This window comes from Tupaia chinensis, unplaced genomic scaffold (assembly GCF_000334495.1).
Source record: "Tupaia chinensis unplaced genomic scaffold, TupChi_1.0 Scaffold140464_1, whole genome shotgun sequence".
In the NCBI taxonomy this organism is placed as follows: domain Eukaryota; kingdom Metazoa; phylum Chordata; class Mammalia; order Scandentia; family Tupaiidae; genus Tupaia; species Tupaia belangeri.
In genome coordinates, this window is record NW_006200341.1 from 219,213 (window position 1) to 233,381 (window position 14,169).

Consider the following 14,169-nt stretch of genomic DNA (forward strand, 5'->3'; position numbering starts at 1 on the left):
CCAGGGCCGGCGTGTGGCCTTTGGATCAGCAAGCTGAAGCGGAGAACAAGGTTTGGGAACTTGCAACTTGGGAAGATGATGGTTGCCGGCCCTGCATTGCCTCGGGGAAGAACAGGAACTACTCTGCCATTCCTGAGGAAGCCAGATACCGGAGAATTCCTCGGCCTATGGACAGTGAGAAGATGATGGTTACCAGCCCTACATTGCCTCAGGGAAGAACAGGAACTATTCTACCATTCTTGAGGAAGCCAGGTACCCGAGGATAGCTCACGCTCTAGAGCCCCACGGCACCATTCCAACAATGGTGGATCCGCACGAGACCCACCCTTGATCCAACATTAAATGGAATCTATGATCCCTATTGGTGAAAACTAAACTTGTGGCCCTTCTCCCTTTACTTACAGGTATCATATTTTCAATGGTTCCCCTGGAAGATGACTGTATATAGCAGAGATAGTGTAATGGGAGAGGGGGAAAGGGCAGAGGGTCAAAGATAGGATAAAAAACATATATGTATGTATACATGGTATGAAAGTAGAAATGGAATATTATTGATGATAACATGCTTGTATGGAGGATCTATTGCTGAGTGAAGTAAGCCAGGCTATGAAAGAAAGATATTGTACGTATCCACTCAATATACACCGACTATCCGCACTCTATAATAGAGAGCAATAAATCGGAGGACATAAAAACAGTGAAGGTACTTAATGAGAATAGGACAGTGTGGAATGGGGTAAGTGAAGAGAAGAGGATAGAGAAAGATAGCAAGTGAACAATAGAGAGACAGGACGTTAGTGAGAAACAGATAGGGCTTATTAACTGTTGATGATGACATGTATAGTATTCTCAACTGGATTGGTCTGAGAAGTATTTCATGATGGGCAAAGTATTTTTACAAGCAAAACGAGAAATAGCAATTGACTGTTTTATAAAAACAATTAGAATAATAAAAATAATGATTGGGGAAAACAGAAAAGATATGGAATGTTGAAGTGGGGAGATTAATGTCTCTGTACTGACTGACATGCATGGCATTCCCTTTTGAAAAAACAATGTAATACACTGTAAAGTTATATGTAATCCAATGTAATATAAAGAAGATTATGATGATAAAAAAAAAGAAGTGGATAAAAAAATTTTAAAAAAAAAGAAATAAAAAGATTTTATATATAGGGCATTGTCGAAAGCTGCTTTCAATAATCTAGAGGTTTTTTTTATAAAGATATGAATCAAGAGACTCATCTTTTGTTCAACAGTTGTTTCATACCTGAAACACTTATCAAATGCAAAATATGTGTTTATGACATGACTGGTGCAGGGAAACATGGTTTTTCATACTTGAGAACTGAAAAGTAATAATCTATGACAGTTTGTCTATACTTTACATTTGTACTGGACGTAAACAGTATCACTTCTCTTTTTTTGAGAGGTTTTCGCTATAGGGCGCATGCGCTCGCTAGACAGACAGAGAGAGAGACATAGAGACAGAAAGCGAGAAATCACCCCCCAGGGGGGATGGTCATGCCACAATCCCTTCTCCATTCTCCTCTCAGGATCTTGGGCACACATGCACACGTGCCCGGTGTGAGTTTTAAGCCACTGGGTCCAGGACGTGAACCGCGGTCAACTACGTGGGAGTCCAGCGACATAGCCATTATGCTAACTGCTGGTTCCTGACAGTATCACTTCTCTTCACCAGAGTCTAAATAACTATTGGGTAGATAGAAGTGATATTTTAGAGTATCTCAGGAAATCACTACTATTCACAGTGATAAAATCAAAGATACTGTAAAACATAGACTCATCAAGGAGGACTCAATTTTATTCGATGTAGGAGCCAGCAGGTGGTGGGGAGGTTAAAACTCGAATTGCCACATGACAGAGTGTGCAGTTCAAGTCCCAGTCCTGGCTCTTTGAAGAACATGCTGGCTATGTGTGTGTGCATGCCAACAATCCTGGGAAGAGACTAGAAAATGAAATTGCGTTGCAGTTATCACCCCCAAAGTTGTTTTCTCACACCCACCCTTCACATGCCACTCTCTCTAGCAAGCACACACTCCCTTAAGTAGAGAAACACAAACTAAAAGAATTCTATTCACCCTGGTTTGAATATGTGCATTTTGTAAGGTTATAATTACTCTTCTAAGAAACCTCTGTATGATTCTTTATCTTTTAGATCACCATTTTTATGTTGAAATATTTAGGATATTTCATTTCTGAACTCATTTTGAATGAATGCCCTTTTACCATTTAACTACACGTGAATAGATGTTTTAAGAACAATTATTAATAGCTTATTGTAAATATTAAAAAATAATTTTTAAGACTTCTAATACTTAGAACTTAAAACAAATTTAAATATAATAAACATCTCTCCTGGATTCTTTCAACAGCATACAAGCAATCTAGAAAGATCTGTTTTATGATAAAAAAAAAAAAAGAAAACTTCCTGAAATCCATGCTTTTCATTTATCATCTAGTTTTCTCTTGCCTTTATCATTAACAATTTTCTAAGAGATTTCTATGCTTACCTCACAGTCAGGCTCCTTATCAAAGACCCTCGTTCTTATTTTAGTCAACTTTTAAATAGAATCAACAGTTGAGTGTTCTCTTATTTCACCTGAAGACTACGCTATTCTCGTTTGTTTCTAGAAAAAGTAAACATTGCTAATATTCAGCCAATGGGCAACACTCACTGAATAAGCAGGCCACCACTGGGGATGTCAGCCCCCTTGTGACTCTGGAGGTCTGCTGGTCTGGAGGTCTCTTCTCTTCCCAGAACCCTACATAAGACCAGCGGGCTGCTCAGAAGAGACTGTGCCTGGCCAGCCGAGTACAAGTTCTCACAACAGAAAGCAATAAATTCTGACTTTGTCTTTCATTTCACCTACGTAAAGGCTCATCATCCTTTCATATGAATTTTTACAGTCCATTCAGTTACCACCATTTTTATTTTTGGTATTAAAATACCAATGAAATTTGTGCTTTCTCTGATCCATTTTACCATATGTATATTGATATAGAGAATCTAACCTTATAGAGCCAATGAGGCCAGCAGGTGGTGTGGACGTTAGAGTGTTGGATCCCACATGGGCTCCTGAGATTTGAGTACCAGCCTGGCAATTTGAGAGTCACACAGGCACATGTGCTTGTGTGTCCACAATTCCAAGCAGAGAAACAGAGGAGGAAATATTTCGGCATGGCCGTTGCCCCTGGGTGGTGATTTTTTTTTTTCACTTTTCCTCTCTTTGTGTTTCTAGTTAGCACACACTCATTATGAGAAAAATCGAAGAAAAATAAAGACCTTGGGCCAGCAGGTGTTGTAGTGGTTAAGTTGCTGGACTCCTACATGGCCAGTTGTGTTTGACTCCCAGACCCTGTGGTGTGAAACTCAGGGCAATGCCAGTGCATATGTGCCCAGAATTCCAAGAGAATTGGGAAGTAGGGATTGCAGTGTGGCCATCCCCACTGCGGGGAGATGTGTCAATTTCACTTTCTCTGTCTCTCTGTGTGTCTCCAGAGAACACACATGTCTGATAGCAAAAAGTCTATCAAAAACAAAAAGAAGAAGAAAAAGAAGAAAGAATGAAAGAACCAAAACCAGCCCCACAACAGAATTGACCCAGAGCATCCTTTTATTATAGTGAGAATTGGCTAATTTTTCAAACAATGTATCCACAGAAAACTGAATTCGCTCTCTTAACAAATATTCAATAAATACATATTGAAGTTCTTTTCCAGACACTGAGAATAGAGCAGTGAATAAACATCCAATTCATGAGAGTGAAGTAAGCACACAAAAACAGTACACAAGACCGACAGGCAAAATGTAAGTATGTTAAATGAGAAAAAGGAAACCAGGGAAATGAAATATTTATGTGTCATAGGGAGAGACAGTAGAGCTATAGAACTACCAGTCAGGATGGCCAGGAAAGGCTTTGTTGAGAAAGTAAGGCGTTTTTGAGGTTTTTTTGTTTTTGTTTTTTTTTTTTGAATGATTTTTGTTATAGGGCATGCGTGCTCACTGCAGAGTCAGAGAGACAAAAAGTGAGAAATCACTCTTCCAGAGAGGGAATGCTGCAATTCCTTTTCCGTCATTCTCCTCTTGGGGTCTTGGGCATGCATGCATGTAAGCTGGATGTGAATCCAGGATTCAAACTGTAGTTGACTACATGGAATCCAGTAACCTAACCATTGGGTCACCTGCTGGGCCTGAAAGTAAGGCCTTTTAAGTAAAGAACAGAAGGAATGGAAAGTACACGGGAGAAGGACATCTAAGGGCAAAACAGTCCAGATAGAGCAGACTGCCAAGAACAGAGGTAAGCCTGGAGCGCTGAAAGAAGAGTGCGGAGCTTGGTGTGGTTGGGGCAAAGAGAAGAGGACCGAAGAACAGTAGTTTAAGTCAGAGAGATAACAGGGGTCAGAGAACCCAGCTGGCTTGTGGGTACTAGGTAATCTTGTGGAAATTCTCAGTGACCTAGGAGGCAACCAGGAGGTTTTGAGCAACGGAATGAAATAGAATCTGACTTATGTTTTCTTTTTAAATTTTGTCCTTTTATTATATGAGGGGGCATATGTGCATGTGTGAGATTGAGAATGACATGCGTTAATGGATCCACTGTGCTAAGAACTGATACAAAGAGAATTAGAAAAAAATAAACAGAGACCAATTAGCAATCCATTACACTAATCTAGACAGCAGATAATGGTGACTTGATCCTAAAAGATATGTGACTATATCTATGTTTGTTTATTTGTTTGAATTGCTGGAGAGTGCATGCACTTGCCTGGGAGAGAGGGAGAGAGAGAGACAGAGAGAGAGAGAGATTATTATTAACATTTTAAGATTATTGCCATAGGCATGTGTGACATGTGTGCGCAGGAGAGCAACAGAGTGAAAGTGAGAACTCACCCTCAGGGGAGATGGCCATGCTGCCATTCCTTCTCGTCTATTCTCGTGTCAGGGTTTGGGGCACATACAAGAACACTCAATTTGGAGTGATTTTCAAGCCTCTGATGTCTATTCTCATGTCAGGGTTTGGGGCACATACAAGCACACTCAATTTGGAGTGATTTTCAAGCCTCTGGGCCTGTAGCTCAAACCATGGGAATCCAGTGCCTAACCCACCCTGCCACCTGTTGTCTCTGAGATTATTGCACTTCTTCAAAATATTTATTAATATGATTGGGGGGAAATGGTATCTTGTTACTTGTTAATTTGCAGTTTTCTGATTACCAAGCCTGGCTTAACATCCATAGTCGAAGTAAAAAGTTTGTTAATCATGAATATTAGTCCAAACTAGAGTTAAATTTATAGAAGAGTCACAATAATCTACTGCAAAATCTTGCTCGTGGTTTACCTATCACGCCCTTCCTTCTTCGCAGGAAGTTGTTGGTTATCAGCTTTTGCGCTCTCTGGAGTGACTCCATCGCCCTGGTCCCCAGGAAGAACAGCAGCACCGTGATGTAGATTTTTTGATGTTTCCATTTCATTTCTTTTGTGTTCTTTTTCTTCAGCGACCTTTAATGAATGAAGGACAACTGTTACCTCATTCGATAAAGTCCCTTTTATTGAACTTATCACTTGACTCAATTTAATTGTCATGAACCTAGCCGGAAAAAAAATATTTTTGTGCTTATCTTTAAATCTAAGTACAGATCACTGACATTTTTAAAATTCTACTTCACTTCTGAGTAACAAAAACACCATTTTCCAAAAATTTTCAAAGGGCTCTTCTTAGTTTTAGTCTCATTCACTCTTTACTAGTAAAGATTTTCACCCCGTTTGAGAGGCAGAGTGAGAATAACAAGATAAGGATGCAAAATGTATCCTCTTCTCTTGTCTTTGCAACATGGACTTTACAATGAACAATCGTTCGCAGGCTGTAACCAAGAAAGCTCACTCCTCTCCCTGCACTAAGCTATGCCTTCCCTTACTGCCATTGGCACTTCTTTGTTCATGGGATCCTTGGATACCAAACAAGTAAAGTTCTCACTGAGACAAAGGGACCAGAGTTTGCCATAACACAGGAAACAGAGTGAAACTACGAATTGAGCATGTAGCATGGAATTCTGGAATGTGTCTCCTGATTTTGCACTTACTAACTACATAGTGCTGGAGAATATATAAGTATCCACTTTGGCCCCATTTTTCTACTGAACAGGGAGTAAAACCAAGAAAGAGTAAATAATTTGTCCCAAGTGCCTAAGGTTGTATTATTTACGATCTCATGGCACCAAAAGAAAAGATATAATTCTATAATGTAAATCGGGTAAACTGCTAGATAAATGTATCCAGTTAATCAAATAAGTTAAAAGTGTGACTCTGGCAAAATAATTTAATACCTTCACGGGAAGTGGAAGGCCTCATCTCTTACTTTTAAAGGAGAATCTCTCTAGATTTTTATCTATCTTTAAAACTCAGTATCCAGGGAACCAGCAGTTAGCGTAATGGCTATGTCACTGGATTCCCACATAGTCGACCGCGGTTCGCGTCCTGGACCCCGTGGCTTAGACCTCACGCCTGGCGCGTGTGCGTGTGTGCCCAAGATCCCAAGAGGAGAATGGAGGAGAAGGGATTGCAGCGTGGCCATCCCCCCAGGGGGGTGATTTCTCGCTTTCTGTCTCTATGTCTCTGTCTGTCTGGCAAGCACATGCACCCTATAGCGAAAACCTCTCAAAACAAAACAAAAAACTCAGTATCCAGGGGTGAGCAGCTGGCATAGTGATTAAGGCACTGCACTTCCACATGGCTGATGGCAGTCGGCCTGAACCTGGTGCCCTGAAAATCACACCAGTTGCGTGTGGGTGCATGCCCAAATTTCTGAGAGCAGACGGAAGGAGAAGGGATTGTTGTGTGGCGATCTCACACCAAGGGGTGGTTTCTTGCTTTCTCTCTCTCTGTCCCTCTTGGGTGAGCACACATGCCCTATGGAGAACCAAAAACAAACAAACAAACCAAAAAACCCTCAATAGCCCTCAAAATATAGCTTTCTACTTCAAGGTCAAATACTACTGTTTATGCTACTTATATGATAAAAGCCTACATGTGAAAATGTAGCATACTTACTAAAGCAACATATTGTAAAGGTCTGATTTAGAAAATACATTTTGAGAGTGGTGATTTAAAAAAAAAAATGTAGAAAGGGCCAGTAGGTAGCTTGGTGTTTGAGGACTTCCACCACATGACTGACCATGGTTTGAGTCCTGGACCAGGAAGCTTGTTTTCTCACTTTCCCTCTCTTTCTCTGCCTCTCTGATGGGTGCATGTATCCTATAGGAAATTGAAAAAATAATAATAAAAAATAAAATAAAATATTGAAAAAACATGTGGAAATATATATATGTAAATATATATATTTGTTCTCAAAATATATATATGTAAATATATATATATTTGTTCTCAAAAATGTTGATCATGGTCATGTTGGAATTATAAATCACAAAAGTCTGAGTAAAACACAAAACCTTTCACAGACCAATCACATCAAACAGATGAGTTTGGCTGGGAATATTTGTTACCATCTCAAACCTACATACTGTGTGTTTGTGCATGTGTGTGTGTGTGTGTGTGTGTGTGTGTGTGTGTGTGTGTGTCCTAGAGGGTATATACACTGACCAGAGAAAGCCAGCAAGAAGAAAGAGTAGACCACGTCTCTCATGGGACATGGTCATGGTCATGACACAATCCCTTCTCCTCCACCGCACTCTCCTTTCAGAATTTTGGGCACACACTCCCAACGTGTTTCTTAAGCTGCTAGGTCTGGGACTCAAACTAGTTCACCATGTGGTGTGAAGCTGCCTTAATTACCAAACCAAGGAGCTGGCCCACTAGATATATTTTTATATTCCTTTTCATCATTTATTCCCTCCCTCCCCATTGTATTCCCATTTTACTGTTTAAATAAATGTACTTTAAGCCAGGAGAGAAAAAAAATTAACTAGAGCTTATTACACATTCTTAGCAACTTTCTTTATGTTTATCCTGGTTCAGAAGATGACATGGTATATAACTAAATTAATTTTCCTCTTGATATGCCATTTGGAAGACTGACAGACAAAGATGTGTATTGATTAAGAAACAAATATGAGAATGTTTTTCTGAGCTCCTATTATATACATAACAAAAATAATGTCTTTTTAGACACAAATATGTGTTTGGATCACCCTATTTTATAGGAGACCGGCAAGTGCATTCTGGGGACTCAGAGGGGACATGAAATGGAACAATATTTTAAAGACTAGATTAGGAGTTTTTGTATTTTTTCAGAATTTTTAAATTTTATTCACTATTATTAACATCTTAATTCTCTAGAGAGAGGCACACACACACACACACAGAGAGAGAGAGAGAAGGAGAGAGGGAGAGGGAGAAAGAGAGAAAGAGAGAAGCAAGCAACCAGGTCTGGGACTCTAGCCATGATCTGGCATGTGGGAGTCCCGCATCTTAACCCCCATGCCACCTGCTGGCCCCCAGGATATCTTCTTTTTGTTCAGGAAATGCCTGGACTACAACAGAGGCAGAAACTCCAAATGCATAGTTTTCCTCACAATCAAGTATGTTATTTATCAAATTAGAGGGTATGGCCTTGAAATTGGCTCCTCTTTTAGAGTTATCACATAATGGCTCTTCCTCAGGATAAACAGCAATTTTAGATCTGTCACAAATTTCAAAATCTGAGATTTTTTTAACAAATTTAATTTATTTGTTATAAGTATTTTTTAATGTGACCAGAGAGAGACACACAGAGAGAAAGAGAAACAGAAAGTGAGAAAGCAAGCCACAAAGTCTGGGACTTGAACCACAGTCAGCCAATGGGAGTCCAGTGCCTTAATCACCACACCACCTACCAACACCTAAATCTTTGTTTTAACTTATTTGTGTTGAATTTAAATTTATTTCTCCACTCCAATATGCCTTGTTTGATCCACATTTCCTCATTCTTTTGCACAGAAGAAACTCCTGAATATACAAATATTTTCTATCACAATTCCCATTTGTTTCTGATTTTTGAGAAACTATGCATATGCAAAAGTGGAGGGCTCATTTGCTTGATATGTTTCTTAGATATATTTTCTGTAAGGATGCATGTTTTAAAATAACTTTAGGACCAGAAGTTGGCCTAATAGCTATGTCGCTGGATTCCCATGTGGTTGACTACAGTTCAAGTCCTGGACCTGGTGACTTAAACACACACTAGGCGCATGTGCGTGCATGCCCAAGATCCCGAGAGAGAAGATGGAGGAGAAGAGATTATGGCATGGCCATCCCTGCTGGGAGGTGATTTCTCACTTTCTGTTTCTCTGTCTCTCTCTGTCTGTGTGGCGAACGCATGCACTCTATAGCAAAAACCTCTCCAAAAAAAAAAATTAGAATAGTTTTATCATTGGGTGATCAAGAGTGACAAAGAAAAATTAGAAAATGATTCAAATGTAACCGTACACTTCCTAATCTCTTATCTTATACACTTGCTAAACTCAAATCACTGCAGCATAACTATGAAATATGCTAAAATTTGCCTTATCCTAAAAATAGGAGAAAAATATGAACCAGTAAACATAATTTTGTTCATTTAGACTAAACTTAATTAAATCTACCAAAATGACTTAGGAGATTTTTAACATTATAAAGTCTTCTTTCTTTCAATAGGTTTTACCACACCATGGAAAGGGAGGAAACATCAGGCCAAAAAAAAAAAAAAAAGTGAAACTCTGTTGAAAAAAAGACATAATATTTTCATCAGGGTGGGAACTTTATGTAAAATGTAAAGTTCATCTGAAAATTAAAAAAGAATTTAAATATTTTAAAAGCTTTTACCACATCATCCTTTAAATAGTGAGTACTTCTTTGACCAGAAAATTTATGTACTCTTTCTAAAGATTAGTCACCGGAGAGTTGGCAAACTTAAAACTATTAGAAGTCAAATCCATTAACACCAGTCAGAAAGTAAAGCAAATTCTTTATATATATTATGATATGTTACACTGTATGAACTATCTGCCTTAAGTGAAGTTCCAATATGTTCTTGTCCTTTGACACTAGATTAAAAACAATTCAATCTTGATTACTGATTTCCTACATTGAAATGATATAATTTAGAAGTTATTGCTTGCACCCTAACTCCGAAGATCCCATTATGCAAGGGGAGATTCTCTTCATGGGCAGCTGGGTTGATCCCACTCTCTCCCTGAGTGCTGAAACTGAAGTGATTAGGGACCACAGAATGAAGTCTTTGTCCTTGTCATTCATGACTGTCAATATGAAATTGCCAATTTTGAGCTACTGGAAATGATCGCTCTTAGAACATGAATCTAAATCAGTGCTCATCGCTATTACAATGTTTCAATCATTTAATCATATGATTTAATATCTGATGTAATCTTTATTATGCAAGGAGGTTATAGAAATGAAAGAGCAAACAATATTCAATCATTTTTTTCCTTGAATTACAGGATAGAGTTTGGCTATAGATTCTAAGAACATTTTCATTTTTATTACTAGTTAAATGCTTTTAGAGTTAAATATTAAATTATGATATATTAATTCTACAAAGCTAGCTGAAAGGAAGTTTTATCTGGACTATGCTACACTACTAAAGCAAAGACAACAGGGCCAGCAGATGTTCTGTAACTGAACTCCTGCATGGTCAACCATGATTCAAGTCCCAGGTGCATGTGGGTGAATGCCCAAGACCCTGGGAAGTGAATGGAGCAGAAAGAATTGCAGCATGGCCATCTCCCCTGGGGAATGAGTTCTCATGTTCCCTCTTACTGTCTGTCTGTCTGTCTCTGGTAAGGCACATTCATCCTAATGCAGAACCTAAAACAAACAAACAAAAACCCCACAAAGGCAACGACATTAAACCAGAAATGTAAAAGTAAGTCTTTCCATACCTTAGATTGTTTTTTTGCACTCCCGTAGACCCTCTCTTGCTCTTCCTCTTGAGTCTTCTTTAAGTCTAGTTCTGCTGAGAAACCCATATGTTTAGTTAAAATGAAATACTTTGAAAAGTTAGAGAAAAATCTATAGTCTATAAAGATAGACAAAACATAAATTTTTTCCAGTTGAGAGTTTAAATTTAATCATTAGGAGAATATTTACTTCTTTTTGTTGTTGTTGTTGAGAGGTTTTCACTATAGGGCGTGTGCGCTCGCCAGACAGAGAGAGACATAGAGACAGAAAGCAAGAAATCATCCCCCAGGGGGGATGGTCACGCCGCAATCCCTTCTCCTCCATTCTCCTCTCAGGATCTTGGGCATGCACGCACACGCGCCCGGCGTGAGTTCTAAGCCACCGGGTCCGGGACACAAATCATGGTCGACTACGTGGGAATCCAGCGACATAGCCATTACACTAACTGCTGGTTCCCAATATTTACTTCTTTGAGAAATACCTTTAGGGGCCAGCAGGTTACATAGTGGTTAAGGCACTGGACTCTCATATGGCTGACTGTGTTTTGAGTTCTGGACCCAGTGGCTTGAAACTCATGCCGGGTGCATGTGTGTGCATGCCCAAGATCCTGAGAGTAGAACGGAGGAGAAGGGATCGTGGCATGGCCATCACCCCCAGAATAGATTTCTCTCTTTCTTTCTCTCTGCCTTTCTCTATCTCTATGGTAAGGACATGCAACCTATGGCAAAAATCTTTCTTAAAAAAATGCAGAATACCATACCTGCTAAGTCAGAATATGCATCTTAAGAATGCTACAGTTTGAGAAGCTCCAATCTACACCGAATCTGCTTTTAAATTCCTTTCACCTGAACTTGCTCTTTTGGAATCTAGACTCAAGTATCTCTCTATGACATCTCCCAAACTGAAACTGCATTAGAACTCAAATATTTTTCCAATGGACTTTTTATCAGGCTAAATTTTCCCTGTCCTCTCCATAACTAGCCCTACTTTCTTCTGTCTAATATCTTACTTTGGCCCACATAATACCATCCCGTGAACTAGCAATGTCTGATGACCAACCATCTATACTTATATTCACCTATAGCAGATTAATCAGCTCTGCATGACTGGGCACCTCAATCCTTAACTCCTTACCAATAGTGAGGAAGACAGAAAGGCTGGGGAAATTGTGCTCCACTTCTCTGACAAGTTTGAGTATTGGAAGCCACTTTGTATTCTTCCCCTATTTCTAATCCTCTTCCTTTTTCTAAAGGATCATTTTACCATCCTCCACTAAGTACACGTTCTCCTTAATTTACTCCCTGTACTCCTCGCCTTTCTCATTCTCCACTCCCTCCTTTACTCCTTTCCTGGTCTTTATTTCCTCAGATCTTAGTGTATCTTGCAGTAGAACTAATAATTCAGCTCCTTCAGTGGCTCTCTGTCTACACTGTTGCAGACACCTGTTAAGATATACAACTTCTCACCATTTCACTTGTTTTTCATTACTGTGCATTTAATAGGTGACTTTCTTTGGCTATTAGAATATATCAGTGTTCACGTTTTAAACAACATTCTATCAAATGATTTTTTTGTAAAACGAAATCCTTACCTTCCTGTTGCCCACGTGCTTTATTTGTTCCTTTTTGGTCTACAGCTCCAGAAGAAGAGCTATCACACGTGAATGAAGTACTACCGGAGATGCTCTGTTAAAATTAATATCGACAATGAGTTGCATAAGGATTTCCTAATCATTTCCACAAACTAAAGAATGTATCGTGATTGAATATATAAATAATAATAATAATAATAAATTTAATGGTCATTTTCTAATAAAATATTTGATTTTTCTATTTTAAAAGCAATTGGACTTAAAAAGATATACTGAAAACCAAAACATGTGAAGAGAGACCCTGAGACATGCTCCCACCACCAACCTTATCTTTGATCTTCATGCAGTTCCTGCCTCTGTACCCTTAGAAGGCCACAGGTTACATACTCACGGACAATGATACGCATTTGCATATGTCAATGAAGAACTGGCTTCAGAATACCTGTCCCTCTAGTTCACATTCCCTACCAATAATAGGAGGATATTTTTAAAAATACATATTTAGGAACTAGCAGATGATATAATGGTTATGTCACTGGACTCCCACAGGGCCAACTGTGGTTTTAGTCCCAGACCCAGTGGCTTGAAATTCACATCGGGCACGTGCATGCCCAAAATACAAAGAGGATAATGGAAGAGAAGGGAAAGTGGTGTGATCATTTTCCCTGAGTGGGGATATCTTGCTTTCTGTCTCTTTCCATATCTTTGGTGAATGTGCATGCCTTATAGCAAAAACCTCTCCAACATAAATAAATAAATAAACAAACAAACAAATAAATTTAAATATTAGCTTTATTTTGTTATGTTTTTCTTTATTTTTTGGGGGGTGGGAGATGTTTTGTTTTGTTTTGTTTTGTTTTGCTATAGGGCTCATGTGCTTGCCGGAAATATAGAGAGAGACAGAGAGACAAAGAGCAAGAAATCACCCCCCACAGGGTATGGCCACACCACAATCCCTTCTCCTCCATTCTCCTCTCGGGATCTTGGGCACACACGCACACGTGCCCGATGTGAGTTTAAGCCACCAGGTTCAGGACTCAAACCACGGTTGACTACATGGGAGTCCAGTGACATAGCCAATACGCTAACTGCTGGTCCAATTATGTTTTTCTATAAAGCATGTGCACTTACGAGAGAGGGAGGGAGGAATAGTGAGAAATCGCCCCTCAGGGGGGTTTGGCGATCCGGCAAACACTTCACTCTCCTCTCAGGATTTTGGGCATGAACTCACATGCTCCCAGTGTATTTTTCAAGCTGCAGGGTCCAGGACTCAAACCATGCAGTTGGTAAGCAGGATCCAGTCATCTTAACCACCATGCCACCTGGCTGGCCCTGAAATATTTCTAATGTTGGAAAGTTTTTAGCATTACAATCAGGTAGTTGGCATGATGGAAAACTTGAGAGGTTGTCATGTTGGGCACAAATAGATCACTGTAATAGTTGTTTCATTTAGGTCAACAAGGACTTGAAAAATACCTATTTTTTTCTTTAAACTTTGCCAGAACTCACAGGTGCTCACCAGAAGGAGAAAGGGAGAGAGGGAGAACATGAGAAAGCATCCCCTATGGGGAATGGTCACACTGCAACCCTTTCTTTTTTTATCTCACTCCTTTTTGGCATTTTGGGCATGCCTTCACACATGCCCACAGTGCTTCTCAAGCTG

General features: G+C 39.4%; 1 protein-coding gene across 1 annotated transcript in view; it reads right to left on the reverse strand.

Moving 5' to 3' along the window:
* LOC102493624 (ankyrin repeat domain-containing protein 26) overlaps window positions 1-14,169 on the reverse strand; it is a 130,857-nt gene that overhangs the window by 82,418 nt on the left and 34,270 nt on the right. Inside the window, exons 11-13 of the mRNA XM_027766057.1 lie at window positions 12,507-12,600; window positions 10,897-10,967; window positions 5,364-5,524 (exon numbers count right to left, since the gene is read on the reverse strand). Coding sequence (XP_027621858.1) covers window positions 5,364-5,524; window positions 10,897-10,967; window positions 12,507-12,600 — 326 coding nt within the window. The remainder of the gene's footprint in view (window positions 1-5,363; window positions 5,525-10,896; window positions 10,968-12,506; window positions 12,601-14,169) is intronic.